Genomic DNA, 16,486 nt, shown 5'->3' with positions numbered 1-16,486 from the left:
GACCATCGAGGATTAGGTATTACATGTATTCACCCTCGTTGGCGTTGCAGGGATGATTTATCGACTGAGCGACTGTACACAGTACCAGGGGTGTTGAAATATATCTTATGACGCGTATAAATGTACCCAAGCAGGGTCATTTTTTTCTACCAACCCTCTGACCCTACTATCTGTTGCTTCTAGCTTATTAAAAAAAGGTTTGAAAATTTACGAGGGGTGCATCGACCGACTAATGTAGACACGATGAACCATTTGGATACGATAAACCGTTACATCGAGGTTGAGAAATAAATTTTTCAAACGTTTGAAACGATATGCGAAATTTTTTATCCTACTCTCCGACTTTTATCCAGACTTGAAATTCAACAAAATTTAAATGCAATATCTGTTCAACAATGAAATGCTAAAAAAATTACTTTATAAAAAATTTTGTCATCTTATTTGGCGATATTCTCGTTGAAATATTTCGTTTCCTCAATTATAAAATATTTTCGCAAAAAAAAAAAACGATATTCAATTCTTCTCTATTCGGTGATAAACGGAGTTTCCGGTTGAATTTGGATACTTTGTCAAATATTACAGTCATACCATGACCCCGAAATTTCATTTGGAACAACTTAATCGGAGAAAACAAAAATGTCAGCAATTGGTGTAGAAAGAAAAAATTACAAAATATATCCGAATGTCTTAATATAAATCATAAGTATACACGAATATAAGGTGGTATAATAATCGTCAACAAGTATTAATCTCAACTTTTTCTTTCTTATCTGTCTCTCTTGAATTCGCTTCAAAGTTAATTAAACTCATGCAACGCAATTAAATATGCAAGTAGAATTTCAACAGCAATAACATACAAACAAATATCCAACTTGGGTATAATATCGCAATCCTCAATTCAATTTTTCAAGTTTTTCTAATCTAATTAGTGAAAATTATGTATGCAACGTAATTCGAAAATTGAATTACATATTTACCATGCGATAAAAAAATCATGAACAGTTTCTTTTTATCACTCCTCTTCACCCTTTAACTCCCTCTCCACGTCGACTCTCGACACTACGTTGCGTGCTACGAATATCGCTAATAAGAGCTATTTAGTTACAATCGATAGTGCAGAAAGCTTGCACGCTTCCAGACCAACCAGGCGATCAAAATTCTACGGGAATGCTCGTATATATTATTTTTCATCACCATTCTTTTTAAATAAAAAGTCTAAAGACCAACAAATCAAATCCAAGTGTGTTGAAAACCGTCAAAAACTGGTCACGATAATTTGGTAATTGAGTCTTTGCGCGGGTTCCGAAATTAGCTCCAAGTGCCGTCAACAATCTTTCATCTCTTATGCGCTACAAACTTCACGACTAGCTCTGCCTCTGTTTCTAGCGTCGCCAGCTACTTTCAGAACACACAATTTCTACTCTCCCGCGATTCCCGCGTTAATTTGAAACGGTTCGATCAATCTCGAATAGAAGTTCGAGTAAGTCGATAACCGTCAAACTCAGTTGGTCACAAGAGTCACGAGTTTTGCTCTATCGATGTGTGTGTGTGCATGATATGAATTGTATCCACACACAAACACACACAGACACTATCGACGCTTTCACTTAGCTGAAAAACAGCTGTATTCATAGTAAACGCCTGCACAGATAGACGGACATCAGAGGGAACTCGAGTCTCGAGGTCGCGTGGGTGTCAGTTGATCGCGATAATTCCGTAACGTAATATCGAGGAGAAAAACACTCTGGCGATGATCGAGTAGAAGAGGGTGTATTTTATTGTAATTCTAATTTCGTGCGTACACATACCCCTCGGTAAATAGTTTTTTTTTTTTTTTTTTTTTTTAAATCTAGAAAATAGTTTTAAAAATCAATCACCGCTGGGTGAACGTAGGGAAAATAATCCTCCGCGCGATATAATCGCCCTGGTTCATCTAGGCTGGCCTGCTGCATCAGCCGTCGTTCACCAACCGCGGATGAGATCTAGTACCAGGGAAATGGCGGAGGGATTAACATCGTCGACGACGTCTTCTTCTCATGAGAAGAGAAGAAACAACACAACAGGCAGCAACAACGTTTTACGCAACAACAGTTGGAGCCACGGTGACGACAGCGGAGACGACAGCGATTTGCTAAACGGAAATGAAAATGATCAGCCGAGGTTAGACTCGCATATTTTTTTCCCCACTATCTTTTGTTTCGTGAAAACAACTGCGTGACAACAAAACAAAAGACGTTATATGTATGTACCGTTTTCGTTTCGTTCCTAAATTCAGGACGGTTGAAAACCGCCAATTTCATCATATTCAAATATCGAACGTTAATTTCAAATGCAGAAACAACGAAAAATACAACCGTCAAGCTGTTCACGATCGAACAAAGAGAATGAGCGCGTCAAATATGCTTTTCCAGTACAACACGATTGCCCTATATTTTAGAATCCCCCCCCCCCAAAAAAAAAAAAAAAAAAAAAAAAAAAACTATAACAGTTAAAGCAAACAAATTTTGTGTGAATATTTTATTGCTTAAAATGTTACGATATCGAATAGTTTTTATCAAAACTATATATTTTCTGCTATATAGTTTTCTTTAAAAGCAACGAAAAAGATGTTTCAATTTTGTATACAAAAAAATATCTCGCTTTGTTGTACATAACTTCATGAGAATTTATTTTGCAGGACGATGCAATCGAGTCCGCGACAGAGTCACCGTTTCTACAGTTCGACGTCCGTGGCGGAGGATAGAATGCGTCGGAAGTTGAGATTCTTCTTTATGAATCCCGTAGAGAAGTGGCAGGCCAAGCGTAGAATACCGTACAAATTTATTATCCAAGTGATCAAACTAATACTGGTCACGGTGCAGCTATGCCTTTTTGCTCACAACAATTACATGCACGTCAATTACGCATGGGATAACCGAATTGCATTTTCGCACCTTTTTCTAAAGGGATGGGACAACACTCAGGAGGTGTGTAAAAATCGACAATAGAAAGACTTGTACGAATCGATGGAATGCTAGAGTCAATCTTCTCAAACTGAGACTGCTCTTATACAGTTTTTATAATTTGTGGTAATCATTGATGATTACCAATTAATTATCAGCAAACCAAAAATCCCAAACATTTGTTCGTGACACTATTTTTTTGTTCCCCGTTATTAAATTCGCAACCATCGCTAACTGTGGTCTTTCGATGTTTGTTCAAGTCAATTCATACTGATCATTAGACTGCATCAAAAAAATTGACTATTTTTTTTTTTTGAAAAATATACTGAAAATATTGTTCAGGATACCGAAAAGAGGCGCCTGTTGAAATGAGAGCTCTTAATTTTAAGACTAAGAAGTGCCTCATCGCGATTTTCTACTTTCCATAAGAATAACATGGAAAAAATGGTTCTTGCTCCTTGCGATTTTTATAACTTGATAACGATGCGTCGTACAGAAAATTCAAAAACATGTCTTTGTAGAAAATTCAACGTTCTACAAAAAAGGTCTCTTGTCATTTTACGATAAATCTACTCCTTCAAAAGTTATTTGAGGTCCTTTGTTGATGTTTGACCTCAAATAACTTTTGAAAGAATAGATTTATGGTGAAATGACAGGAGACCTTTTTTGTAGAACGTTCAATTTCCTACAAAAACATGTTCATGAATTTTCTGTACGACGCGTCGTTATCTAGTTATAAAAATCGCAAGGAGCAAGAACCATTTTTGCCATGTTATTCTTATGGAAAGTAGAAAATCGCGATGAGGCACATCTTAAAATTAAAATTAAGAGCTCCTATTTCAACAGGCGCCTTTTTCGGTATCCTGTACAATATTTTCAGTATATTTAAACAAAAAAAAAAAAAAATAGTCAATTTTTTTGATACGGTCTACTGTTCATACTAAAACATCGTCGCAAATAAAACTGATCGTCATTTTCCGTTTTTCCAGGTAGCCGCCTATCCACCAGCAATTGGTCCGCTTGCGCTGTACAGACAAGATGAATTTTTCCAGACGATAGATTACGCTTTGAAAGGTTACAACAACCTGAGCAACGCGATAGGCCCTTATTCTTATATAAATGAAGATAATTCGATAGCACCGGTTCAACTCTGTCTTCATCGTTACAAAGTGGGAAAGATATTTGGTTTCAACGAGAGTTACGTCTTCAACAGCGAAATCGAAGAGAAATGTTGCAACGTGCCGCACAATCTTTCGAAAAGTTTTGAGTCTCGTAAATTTTTCCAAGAAAAACAAGAGCCGATCGATTTCCCTGCGTTGGTCAGGGCGTATTTAAAGTTTGCCATTAAAACCGTCAACTTTAAAGCAGCTGGTGCAATTACACCGCCCGATTGCTACCTGTTCAACATTACGATTGATTTTGACAACCGAGATCACGATGGACAAATGCTTTTGTCTTTGGACGCAGATCCGATAAGGCTGCAGTGCAAGGAAGATGCTACTTACATAATGGACAATCAGATTGAAATGGCGCTTGGAACGCTTTTGAACATGCTGGTAATGATTGTTTGCACGACATCGCTGATTCTCTGTTCGAGAGCAATATACAGAGCGCAGCTACTCAAGTTTGAGACTATAAATTTCTTCCAAAACGCATATGGCAAAAATCTGAGCGTCGAAGGCAGGCTCGAGTTTCTTAATTTATGGTACATCATGATAATCATCAACGATCTATTGATCATAATGGGATCCGCCATCAAGGAGCAAATTGAGAGAACACATTACGGAGGCGATCAGTGGAATGTCTGCAGCGTTTTTCTGGGCACCGGTAATCTTTTGGTGTGGTTCGGAGTTCTGAGGTATTTGGGCTTCTTTAAAACGTACAACGTCGTCATACTGACGTTGAAAAAGGCTGCGCCCAAAGTGGCCAGATTCTTAATTTGTGCGATATTGATATACGCTGGTTTCACATTCTGCGGCTGGCTAATTCTTGGCCCGTATCACATGAAGTTCCGCTCTCTAGCTACAACTTCGGAATGCCTCTTTGCCCTGATAAACGGGGACGACATGTTTGCAACATTTTCAATAATGTCATTCAAATCGTCCATGCTCTGGTGGTACTCGAGGATATACCTATACTCGTTTATTTCGCTCTACATTTACGTGGTTCTCAGTCTATTCATATCCGTGATAATGGATGCTTACGACACGATAAAACTCTACTATCGTGACGGTTTTCCAAAGAGCGATGTACAATCTTTCGTCGCAATTTGTACAGACGAGGCGTCGAGCGGTGCGTACATGTCAGAGAACGACGATTCCGGCAATATCACTGAATTGTTTGATAAATTTTTTTGTTGTCGTAAAAAACCGTATTCCACTTTCGACGAATCGAGCACAAACAGCGGCTCTGCTAAGTCAGAACCAGTTTGCGGCACGGCTATCTGTATATAGTAAATTAATAAATCATCAAAGTTTGTACAGCAGATACGGATCATTGCCAGAAAGTAAATTCTAGCAGCCATGGTATTCGATATTCACAAATAACTTTCACTTCAACACTAAACATACTCCACAGATTTTGCTCATCATCTATTATCGCATTTACCAACACACTGTACGCAGATAATAGTTAGTAGCTATTGGTACAGTGGAAGGGTGCTATATATTTATTATCTTACTGAATTATTACCAACGATTTCATGTGTATACAGTATACGTTACAATTGTATACGATTAACAGATTTATGTATACGCTCTTTGTTCTATCGTTTGTTGTTAAAAGCTTTTTATACTTTATAATTCGCGTTGCTCAAGTTTCCGTTTACTTAACAATCTCCAGTGTCGATAACAATCATGAAATAGAATGTTCGCCGAAGACTAGGATCAAATTGCACAATTGATTCCACTTGTTATGTTTCCCACCATTTATTATTGTATATTAACAAGTGCCTCGCTCATTTTGTCTACAATATATAATTCAATGGCTGTATTTGTATTTTAAGATTTGTATATAAATTGATCGACTTAGTTGGAGGCGGAAAGCAGCATTCTCTTCATTTTGTATTTCGATACGAAATCTGGGAAAGATTTCTTTACAAAGTGTTCATTTTAAACGTGTAAATAATATAACCGATATTGTAGAATTAAAATTGAAATACTAAAAAGGATTCTAAGTCCGTATAGTTTATAAATAAATAAATTAATAAAAACGCCTAGTTATAACAAACGCACGATTAATTTATAGCTAGCTAATTTGTGATACAGATAATAATGTTTTACAAAGACAAACGAATCGATACAATACTAGTTCATCCTAGTTGAAAATGTAGATTGCTTAAAAAAACTCGATCCGGTAATCTAACAGTGCAATGTACACCCAGATATATTTGCTATCAATTTATATCATACATAACTAGAGCAATGTCAACTATTGTCAATCACGCTAAAAATAATTTCTTAGATATACACTGAAGAGCAGAACTTCCAGTCAAGTTGCCTTCAGAATGAAATTATTTTACGAAATAGAATTGGAAAATGTTTCTTCTCCACTAATTGCGCCAATTGGTCAATAAAATTTTTAATTCATGCGATATCTTCTGTGATAGTTTGTAACTATTAATATAGCACAAGGGGAATCGCAGGTAATTAATTTTTTTAGTCGTATTTTTTATTTTTATTTTTTCTTCTTTTCATTTTCTTATCAAAAATCTTGTTCTACGATAATACCTGAGATATTATTACTTCATCGCGTATCTAAAGAAATTGATAACCACTCGCAGTGCGATTAATTGGTGATCATACAATTTGACAAATAGCCGCGAATCTTCAGAGCTAATCGCAAATATATTACAATCAAGTAATCGTGCGATATGTGTATTTTAATTTTTATTCCCTCCAGAATTCATTTATGAAGGGTTTATTAGCGTTAGCTTTAATCGATATTTAATTCATCATTAATCGAACAACTCTAATCAATTGCGCAGTTAATTTCCATTTCCAATACACACGGCAGTTTAGGTAATACTACATATTGCTGATTGTAAATATTTTGCCACGTAATTATACACATATGCCCAGGCAGTTTGTGGCATATACATACATGTATATTCATGAATCATGAATTTTGAAGATAAAACCCAAAGTGGGAACTTTTATCTTATACATATATGCTTATACACAAGTGATAAACTCATGACAATAATAATTATATTACAGTTATGATTATTGTCATCCAATATCTTTATCTTTATTGATTGTTGAATTCTAAATTTTCAACGATTCAGTATTTTCACCAGCATTAGCTCAGCAACAGTGACGTAAAAATCTTGTAAATCAGAAAAATTCTGTCTTCCTGTTACGAATTAACCGTCACGATAGCTGCTTGCACGTTTTTTTATCTTTACTCTGAATTAGGCAGTTCGTATCGTATCAAATAAGGCAAATTCATATATGTATAAATATAAACACCATAATTGTGCCAAAGAAATTTTTTTGTATTACATTACCAGTGTCATTGTAAAGCAATTACTGAATTAAAAAGTGTACGTGTATATTACGAGTATACTAATTAAAATCTCATTTATCACCTTCTCCCTGTTATTAGATAATTTCAATTAGCAAGAAGATGAAGAACAAATTAACCGTAACGATTCGAATCCTTTGTTTTTAATATAAATGCAGTCAATGAGGCTGAAATTTGAAATTCAAACAGCTGTGACTTAGTTATTCTTCAATCTTCATTAAGGAGCCAAAAAATTCTACAGCAAAAGTCACATGTTTGAAAATTTTATTTTGTTTTGCAACCAAAATAGATATCTTCAATTAATAAACTTAGTGAAAAAGAAAACAACAAGTGTGTCAAAAATGTCCATCAATCTACCTATAATTCGGTATCGAGTTATTGAAAAAGTTTTTAGACGTCCTTTTGCTACTGAAAATTAATTGATATCCACGAGCCAGTAGCACTGGAAAATGGGATAACTATTTTGAAAAATGTGCCAAATTCATTTCGCATTCAAATTTCCCGGGCAAAAGAAAATCCTATTATTGGCAGAGGTCTGACGCATGCGCAATAAAGTACCATGGCATTAATTCGGAGATTAAAAATTCACCATCTGTAGTGTCAAACGAGCCTCAAGTTCACATCAGAGTTAGGAATCGACTTATCGTACGACGAACTTGTTCTATTGAAAAATCTCATGAATTTCCATGATCAAGAATCACCGAAAAACGGGATAACTATTTTGAAAAGTACACCAAATTCGTTCCGCATTCAAATTTCCCGCGCAAAAGAAAATTCTACAATTGGCAGAGGTCCGACGCATGCGCAATAAGGTAACATGGCGTCAATTTGGGGGGTTAAAAATTCACTATCTGTAGTGTCAAACGAGCATTGTTTACATCGTGTCTGTCAAATTGAAGTATAAACAAAAGAATAGCGTAATATAACCGTTGAGCGTTGATTTTAAAAGAACGAAATGAGGCAAGCCCGGCTAAATTTTAAAACGGATATTTAAGTGTGGGAAAAGGATCAAAGAATTATTTTAAATACGTGTAGCAACAATTACCTTGTTGTGTTCTTTGTTAGTTTGCTTTAGTCGCGAGTTTTTTTTTCAATTAGAAAACCCGAAACAATGCCGACAGCCCGATCGAACAAAGGCGATCCGGAGATTCGTTTTTCGCAGAGAGAAGCATCGACGAGCGAGCAGAGCATATCCAGCATTGTATCAAGCATTTCAATATCACAGGATGAAAACTTTCGGGTTCTCAAGCATGCCGAGAACAGCCTCAAAGTTATGGAGTCTTACTTCCAGAAACAACAGCTCACCGATGTCACTTTAGTGGCGGGTAAGCCCGACGATCAAGCAAAGGAGATACGCTATCGATTTTGTATTTTTTCAGGCTGTACATTTCAGTGCTTTGCTTCGATCGCGATACGAATAATAAACGAGTTCTAAAAACTCGTGACCTATTGTTGAGAAAATGAAAGAAAGAAATGGACGTTCGTTCGGCAATAGTGGCGCAGGAATCCTTCGATATCAGGAGAAAAAAAAATTGCATCCGATTTGTTTGTGAATGACGAAGAAGGGGAAAAAAAAAATTCATTACGCAAAGGAAAATTTTATTTAGTTTCAAATATAAGCTAAAGTGAAAATTTTTATGACGACAAAGTTGGTGACGTTACGCTGACGATGCATGTTTAAAAAACATTTGAAAAAAAATTTGTTTCAATTTTGAAAAGCCAACTTTTTCAAAGTCAATTTTAAATCGATTAATAACGATGATTGTTTCAGCGTGAGGTTTCGTTACGTTAACGTAACTAACTTCGGTCTGTGAGTTTATCATATCCTTACAGCAATCGTTAAGATAGATAAAAAGTATAAGCAAAGAATAAGCGAAAAACTTCTCGCATCTTTACGATTTAGAAGAGCAAGACTATTATCAGAAAAAAATTGTTACATCTTGATTGAATTCTGTAATAAATTTTAGACTGAAAACATATCCAATAATTTTTCCTATAGAATTTTTCAATATTTATCTAACAAATATTTATCTTTGTTATATTTCCAGGCAACAAACGGATCCCTGCGCATCGTCTTGTTCTTAGCGCAGGCTCAGAATATTTTGCGGCAATGTTTACAAGCACCCTGAGAGAATCGGCACAGAATGAAATCGAGCTGATGGGTGTTGACGGAGATGCGCTCTCGGCGCTCGTCCAGTACTGTTATACCGGTAATAAAAATTCGCTTTACATACGAGTGGATTAAAGTGAGAAAAACTTGAAGAATTATCAGAATTAATCTTAGAATCGTTGAACCCGATATCTAAAAATGGTTCAATTTCCTCATAAATTAAAAATTTTCATTTAAAGATATTAATTGAACTTCATTTATTTCTAACAGGATGCATAGAACTGCGAGAAGACAGCGTCGAAACACTGCTGGGAACTGCGTGTCTGCTACAATTAAACCCGGTGGTTAAAGCCTGCTGTCATTTTTTAATAAAACAACTTCACCCAAGTAATTGTCTCGGGATAAGAATGTTCGCCGATACTCAAGGCTGCGCTCATTTATTGAGCGTCGCGCACGCATACACGACCGAACATTTCATGGAAGTAATAAGCAATCAAGAATTTTTATCCCTATCTGCTAACGAAGTTGCTAAACTTTTGGAATCCGAGGATGTAAACGTTCCGTCAGAGGAGACGATCTTTCACGTACGATTAAAAATTCAAATACACTTTGTTTCCATATTTTTGAAAACCTTTTTACCTTTAATAAAAATATTTCCTTTTTTCAGGCTCTAATGACATGGTTGCAGCACGATCCTGAAAATCGGTGCAAGGATGCGAGCAAGTTACTGAGCTACGTTAAACTGCCGCTACTGTCGCCTGCTGTAAGTTCAAGTAAATTGATATTGCCCAATTGGATTTGGGCAACACCAGTCGAGACGCGCACCGTTCATTCTAAAATTGCCTCTTCTAAATCGCATCTTATATTGTCCTTAACTCATTGCCTAGAACTCACTACTTAAAGTAACTTCCTTTAATCATATCCTTAGTTCATCGCGGACCACATCGAAAGCAACGAGGTATTCAGAGACCAAAGAGCCGCTCAAGATTTAGTCATGGAGGCGTTAAAGTACCATCTACTACCTGAACGTAGACCGTTGTTACAATCCGGTCGTACTAGGCCTCGGAAAGCAACCGTTGGTTTATTGCTGGCCGTAGGAGGAATGGATGCTAACAAAGGTATTCATGCCCGTACGGATCATTATTGCAAAAATGATTTCGCATCGATTTGATCCAATTTATTTATATGTATGTTGAAGGTGCTACATCTATCGATGCATTCTCACTGAGGGACAACGCGTGGAAAAACTTGGCAAACATGAGCGGAAGACGTTTGCAATTCGGTGCTGCAGTTGTGGAAAAAAAATTACTAGTCGTCGGAGGAAGGGATGGTCTCAAAACTTTGAACACCGTCGAATGTTTCGACTTTTCTAGTTTGACTTGGAACACTTTGCCACCAATGAATACGCATCGACATGGATTAGGTATGAAAAACTTATTTTTTGCCAACTGGCGTCGAAGGAACGTGCAAAGAGAAATTTTTAGCGAATAACGAAACAATGTATCTAAATAAGTCTGTAGATTAGAAATTTTCTCAGAGATTTAGAGTTTCTCTCAGAAATCATTTTTAATGCAAATTACGAGAAATTTGTTACAAGAAAAATTATCCGATAATAACGAAAGATAACTATTTCTTTCTGATCTAGGAGTCGCGGTATTAGAAGGACCTTTGTACGCTGTGGGAGGACACGATGGTTGGAGTTTTCTGAACACAGTAGAAAGATGGGATCCAGCAGCGCGCCAATGGAGTTACATTGCTCCCATGTCGACGCAAAGATCGACGGTCGGCGTCGCAGTGCTGAATAACAAGTCACTCAACTCTTCTCGCGATTGTTAATTCTCATTTCCCAAAGAAATGTGAATCAAGATAGTAATTCCTACTTTTTCTACCTCTTAGGCTCTACGCTGTAGGTGGCAGAGATGGTAGCTCATGTTTAAGAACAGTGGAATGCTACGATCCCCATACAAACAAATGGACACCTTGCGCTCCAATGTCGAAACGCCGAGGAGGAGTTGGCGTCGGTGTTGTAAACGGGTATCTTTACGCTTTGGGAGGACACGACGCGCCTGCAAGCAACCCCAGTGCGAGTCGATTCGACTGCGTTGAAAGGTAAAGGACCACTTTTTGCATTGATCTCGATAAGCGCTATGATTCAGCAAATTGAAAAACTTTCGACTTGTAAGTAAAACTATATTTTCAAATAGGTACGATCCTAAGACCGACACGTGGACAATGGTGGCAGCAATGAGCGTAGCCAGAGACGCGGTTGGCGTTTGCATACTGGGCGACAGACTTTTAGCAGTTGGTGGATACGATGGTCAACAATATCTCACTCTGGTTGAGGCTTACGATCCTCATCTAAACGAGTGGCAAGAGGTAAATGTACGGTCCTTTTTCTTTCTCTTCACTTGTTACATTTCATTCAGTTTATTGTATACACGAGGAAATGGATTCTGGAACAGCTAACTTCTTCGATAAGTCAACTACGTTGACCTGAGTGACGTGTCGAAAAAGTTAGCCGTTTCAGAATCCATTTTTCTGTGTACATACATATAAACTATTTGTTGAAGTCATTCTGATAGATGTGTCAAATTCGCAATAATGATATTACTGATATGACATGATTTATTTTTAGGTTTCGCCATTAAAAATGGGCAGAGCGGGACCCTGTGTGGTTGTGAAAAATCTAATTGGAAAAACTTGAAGAGAGTTCAATCTTACAAGTGGTCCAATGGTTTGGTTTTTTACAGGAACATAGTAAAATTAGTATAATTTCAAAGGAGTATTCAAAACATCAATCAATTTTCAGAACTGATACAATCTAATGCAGCTTACTTGCAAATGCTTTAACTTAAAATTAATTTATAAATCTAATAGTAAAATTTTGGTGATAGAAATGAATTGATAATTAGGGATGTCTAATTGATTTGAATATCAACTGTATTCACGTTGAAAAAAACAGAACATACGCGTGGTCAAAATACACAATACGCTAAAGTATCATGAAATGAAAGAATTTCGGAGAATTGACGCTATTATATTTGGTAACTTTTAAAAGCCTGATATTGCACCAATAAAATTGGTTCCTGCGACAATTTTCCAGTGTTCAAAAACAGCGCTGTGTTATAATTTGTTAGCTGTAATGGAAATTTTCTTTAATGTAGTTTTTAAATCGAATAATAGCTATGAAGTCTAGACGATAATTACACGTGCGTACAAGATATAATTCAGAATCCCGATTGCCGGGTTTTTTTTAGTTTTTTTCAAGTATTAAAATTATTCTGAGCTCAGTACTAATTCCAGTTTTAAGAGACTTTTCAAAAACATATTTGCGTATTTTTGTAATTCTAGATATTATTACCTAGAGTATTTTAAACTAGAGACTGCTTCTAATTAAGATCAGTTCTGCGTATTACGGTAGCTGCTAGTCTATTTGACTAATAAGGAAGAACTGAGCGATTTTTTTCGATAAGATATTGTTAAGGTAAATGATTTTACAAGTTTATTTTATAGTCAATAAGGAATTATATCACTTCAATCTGTAATCGATTAGTTATTTATTTATAATTAAGAATCCAAGATTATACAGGAAAATTAGGAATCTCTTGATTGCTATGCATTTTCCCGAAATATTCTAAGCAAAACTGTTTCTTTGTGATTCATTCAATCAAATAACAAAAAGGGATTTTGTACTAAAATTGGAACCTTGTGAAAATATGCATTCACCCACACGTGTCACAAGAGCTGCAGCTCCGTATTTCGATATATGAATAATTGAAGAATAGTTTTAAGATTTAATAGTGTTTTAACGATTTAATGTACTGTGAATTTTTGCAAATATTTCGAGAGCTTTTCTCTTTCTTTTTCTTTTTATAAACTTTTCATACTTTACTTTTAAATCATGACAATTATATATTGAGATTTAGTTTATTACTTTACGCATACTTGCGTTAGAAAGAAAAACAAATGGATAAATGAGGAGTTGCTAATTATGACTATTAAAGATATCAAATCATTAATTGGCTTCACTGCCTGCCAACTCAGTATTCTATTGATGAAGTTTATAAAAATTTTATAAAAATTTCAAATATGTGTGCATGTGTGTGTACACAGAGGGCAAAAAAACATTCCTGTTCGTAGTTATCTTCGTAGTCGATTCTATAGAACGAAATTGCTTCGATTAAGAAGGCCTCCTCTGTGTATATACATAATATATGGATGATGTATGTAAAATGTGTTCGTAATAACATTGAATTTTTAATAAAACGTATTTTGCATCCATCTTAGGGTCGCTGATTTTATTTCCACCTCATTCGGATAATTATCAAAGGTTTAAGCAAGCACGTTATCGACGCACGTTGAATTTCTCTTTGTACAGGAAATTCTGACTCAACTTGTAGAAATATTCCTCAGATGAGATGGAAAAGTAGCCCTTATTTAAGGGTTGGAGAAATTTTCATTAGGTCACCTCCAGATCTGTTTCAAATCATTTTTAAAAAATCTGTGCAAAGTTTAAAGCCTCTACGTCAACTAGAACACATGCCTTTAGGCTCGGAAAATTGTAAACATAAAATACATGTAGTTTTTATAATCAGTTATTTGGTTTTGCATGACTTTGGTATAAATCGAAGGACCGATTTGAAACTTAGCAGAGTTTTTGCTTGTAATGATAGAAACAAACCATAAAAATTTTTACATTTTATAATTATTCTTCTCTTGTATATACGCCTAATAAAAAGTGATGTTATTGAGCTGATATAAAAAAAGAAATTCATAATAAAATTTTGCCCAGTTTCAAATCACTCCTTCAATTAATACCAAAGTCATAAAAAACAAAATAACTGATTATAAAAACTACGTGTACTTTACATTTAAAACTTTCGCAGCTTAAAGGTTTGTGTTCCATTTGACGTAGAGGCTTGAAACTCAACACAGATTTTTTTTTAACAATTTGAAAAAAATTTCTGACCACCAAGTAAGGACCACCCAAGGAAAATTTGATTGACGTGTGTCTAGGACTCGTGAAGCATTAGAAAGAAATTAAAAACTGTTTCTAATGAAATCGACGAATCTCTTGGAGATACTTACTAAAAACTGCACGACACTTTCGTGTTGATAATAAATTCTGTAAAGTTATGTTGTCACCGTACAGACGTTCGTAATTCGAACGTAATTCGAGTGTGTTTTGTTTTATTATATTGTCCTACGAAACGCGGTTGCCAAGCAACGCGGTTAGAAAGAAAAAACACGTGCTTACTACGTGCTTACTTAGGCCGGATTTTCACGGGCAACAAAATGCTGCGGCAGAGGCATCTTGTAAAACTAAAATCGTCGACGACCTCCAAGTGCGCTTTCGCGTATTTTGCGTATATTTAAAAAAGATTTATCGAACGTTTCTAGAAACCGTGTTTCAGAAACAGCGCTTCGATAAAAATGCAATGCTATTGTTTTGAATATTCTCAACTTAATTACCTTAGCCACCGATTCCAGGGTCCTCTGCAGCAATAGCAGTCAAGGTTACCAGTTTCGTCATATTGTTGATCTTCACTTGTCTTCAATAAACAAAACACTCACACTTTCAACACCGTCACCTGAAACATTTTCGTTATTCTTTTGTTCGGAAGTTAAAAACAAAAGATCGCAACGTTAAAAGTTTACACTTGAAGCTTTCGTGCCTAATAAATTACCTCAACAATCTACAATATCTTTGAATCCAATCAAATCCAATGCAAATACATACAACAAATAAATCAGTGACATTATAGAACGCCGAAAATGTCGACCCACCTCGTGATCACTGATCATAATTGGCATGAAACACGTTTAGATCCGATCATTTTGTAATATCATCAGTACTAAACTCCGCACACATTTTGCACACGTTCACTTCGTTTAAGAAAATTAAAAATTACAGCAAACAAACGATACTGAATATAAAAAAAAATTCTGTAATCTTGATTATTAACACACGTACTTTTCAAATTTGTCACTGTTGGGAGCACACCTGTTATTTTAAAAATCAATTTTAATGCCAAAATGAAATAAAATTTCATCATAAATAGCCAAATTATCCGACACACCACAAATATTACGATTTAAATAACGCGACGTTCCATCGCATGGCTCCCCGCGCGCTTGCCAAACGCGAATGACGCCTGGTGAGGCCTGTAATCGGGGTTCGCAAACTCACGCATGCGCAATGTTAGAAAGTATAAGGTGTGCAGCTTTGAAACGTGGTTCACCATGCGGTATTAGTTCCATGACCATTTTAAGTATATTGAAATCAATGTACGCCGATTACAAAATGAATAAATGTACTTTATTATTATATAGCGATTGGTACAATATGACAAACCTTCGTAATCGATCGTAGCGTAGTTAAAAACTCTGTTTGCTCTGCCTCTTTACTTTCGCGCTGTAGAGACATCCCCTCTAGGTTGCGTTGCGCCACCTGACGCCTTAAATGTAGAACTACGACCCAATCATGTGCTGCTTCAAAGAAGCCATCTTGGATTTTCAATCTATCGAATTGATCGAATTCGAGATCACCATTTTAAAATTTAAGCAAACATTACACATTAAGGAGCATATTTTCAGAGGGCATGAACCACTAATCTCTATTATATAACTGGATGAGGGATCACGACTCTGCTGTACAAAATCACGAAAACACTTGAAGATGGGAAGTCGCTATTCTTTTTTTGGCAGCGGTGACTTTTTAGCGGGAAATTTGAACAATCTATTGGCAAATCGTTCGCAAGTGACTAACACCTGTTACCTCCGGCGCAGTTTAATCGGTGTTCAAGTTTTTTTGTCTCATTCCGAGATAGGCTGAACTTAATTTATTTAAAATTCGATTAACGTTGGACAAATCCGGCCTAAAACCTTGTATTCTTGTATCATGATTGGC

At 36.0% G+C, this 16,486-nt stretch overlaps 2 protein-coding genes across 3 annotated transcripts; both read left to right on the top strand.

Moving 5' to 3' along the window:
* Window positions 1-1,820: 1,820 nt before the first annotated feature.
* Window positions 1,821-6,461, top strand: LOC124414692 (mucolipin-3-like). The gene is made up of 3 exons (XM_046895708.1): window positions 1,821-2,160; window positions 2,678-2,966; window positions 3,932-6,461. Exons 1-3 carry the CDS (start codon window positions 1,976-1,978, stop codon window positions 5,393-5,395), a joined length of 1,938 nt encoding a protein of 645 aa, XP_046751664.1. The 5' UTR covers window positions 1,821-1,975; the 3' UTR covers window positions 5,396-6,461.
* A 1,848-nt stretch (window positions 6,462-8,309) lies between these two features.
* LOC124414862 (kelch-like protein 5) lies at window positions 8,310-13,562 on the top strand. 2 transcript variants are annotated; one of them, XM_046895967.1, is made up of 10 exons: window positions 8,310-8,791; window positions 9,515-9,676; window positions 9,847-10,160; window positions 10,244-10,339; window positions 10,505-10,694; window positions 10,775-10,999; window positions 11,222-11,384; window positions 11,473-11,685; window positions 11,781-11,952; window positions 12,212-13,562. In XM_046895967.1, exons 1-10 carry the CDS (start codon window positions 8,578-8,580, stop codon window positions 12,278-12,280), a joined length of 1,818 nt encoding a protein of 605 aa, XP_046751923.1. In that variant the 5' UTR covers window positions 8,310-8,577; the 3' UTR covers window positions 12,281-13,562. The 2 variants fall into 2 exon arrangements, with proteins under 2 accessions (XP_046751923.1, XP_046751922.1); XM_046895966.1 differs by having other exon boundaries at window positions 11,781-11,958.
* Window positions 13,563-16,486: the final 2,924 nt, after the last annotated feature.

The sequence above is a fragment of the Diprion similis genome, chromosome 14 (assembly GCF_021155765.1).
Source record: "Diprion similis isolate iyDipSimi1 chromosome 14, iyDipSimi1.1, whole genome shotgun sequence".
Lineage (NCBI taxonomy): Eukaryota > Metazoa > Arthropoda > Insecta > Hymenoptera > Diprionidae > Diprion > Diprion similis.
The sequence above is the reverse complement of the archived record's forward strand: the minus strand, read 5'-3'. Positions and strand labels throughout refer to the sequence as shown.

What these genes read in the sequence shown, in the direction of transcription:
- LOC124414692 (XM_046895708.1), top strand. Translation starts at nt 1,976, where the DNA reads ATGAGATCTAGTACCAGGGAAATGGCGGAGGGATTAACATCGTCGACG. An exon ending in AATGAAAATGATCAGCCGAG is followed by an intron (nt 2,161 to 2,677) that starts GTTAGACTCGCA and finishes TTTATTTTGCAG; the next exon opens with GACGATGCAATCGAGTCCGC. An exon ending in GATGGGACAACACTCAGGAG is followed by an intron (nt 2,967 to 3,931) that starts GTGTGTAAAAAT and finishes CCGTTTTTCCAG; the next exon opens with GTAGCCGCCTATCCACCAGC.
- LOC124414862 (XM_046895966.1), top strand. Translation starts at nt 8,578, where the DNA reads ATGCCGACAGCCCGATCGAACAAAGGCGATCCGGAGATTCGTTTTTCG. An exon ending in CGTCCAGTACTGTTATACCG is followed by an intron (nt 9,677 to 9,846) that starts GTAATAAAAATT and finishes TATTTCTAACAG; the next exon opens with GATGCATAGAACTGCGAGAA. An exon ending in AGGAATGGATGCTAACAAAG is followed by an intron (nt 10,695 to 10,774) that starts GTATTCATGCCC and finishes TGTATGTTGAAG; the next exon opens with GTGCTACATCTATCGATGCA.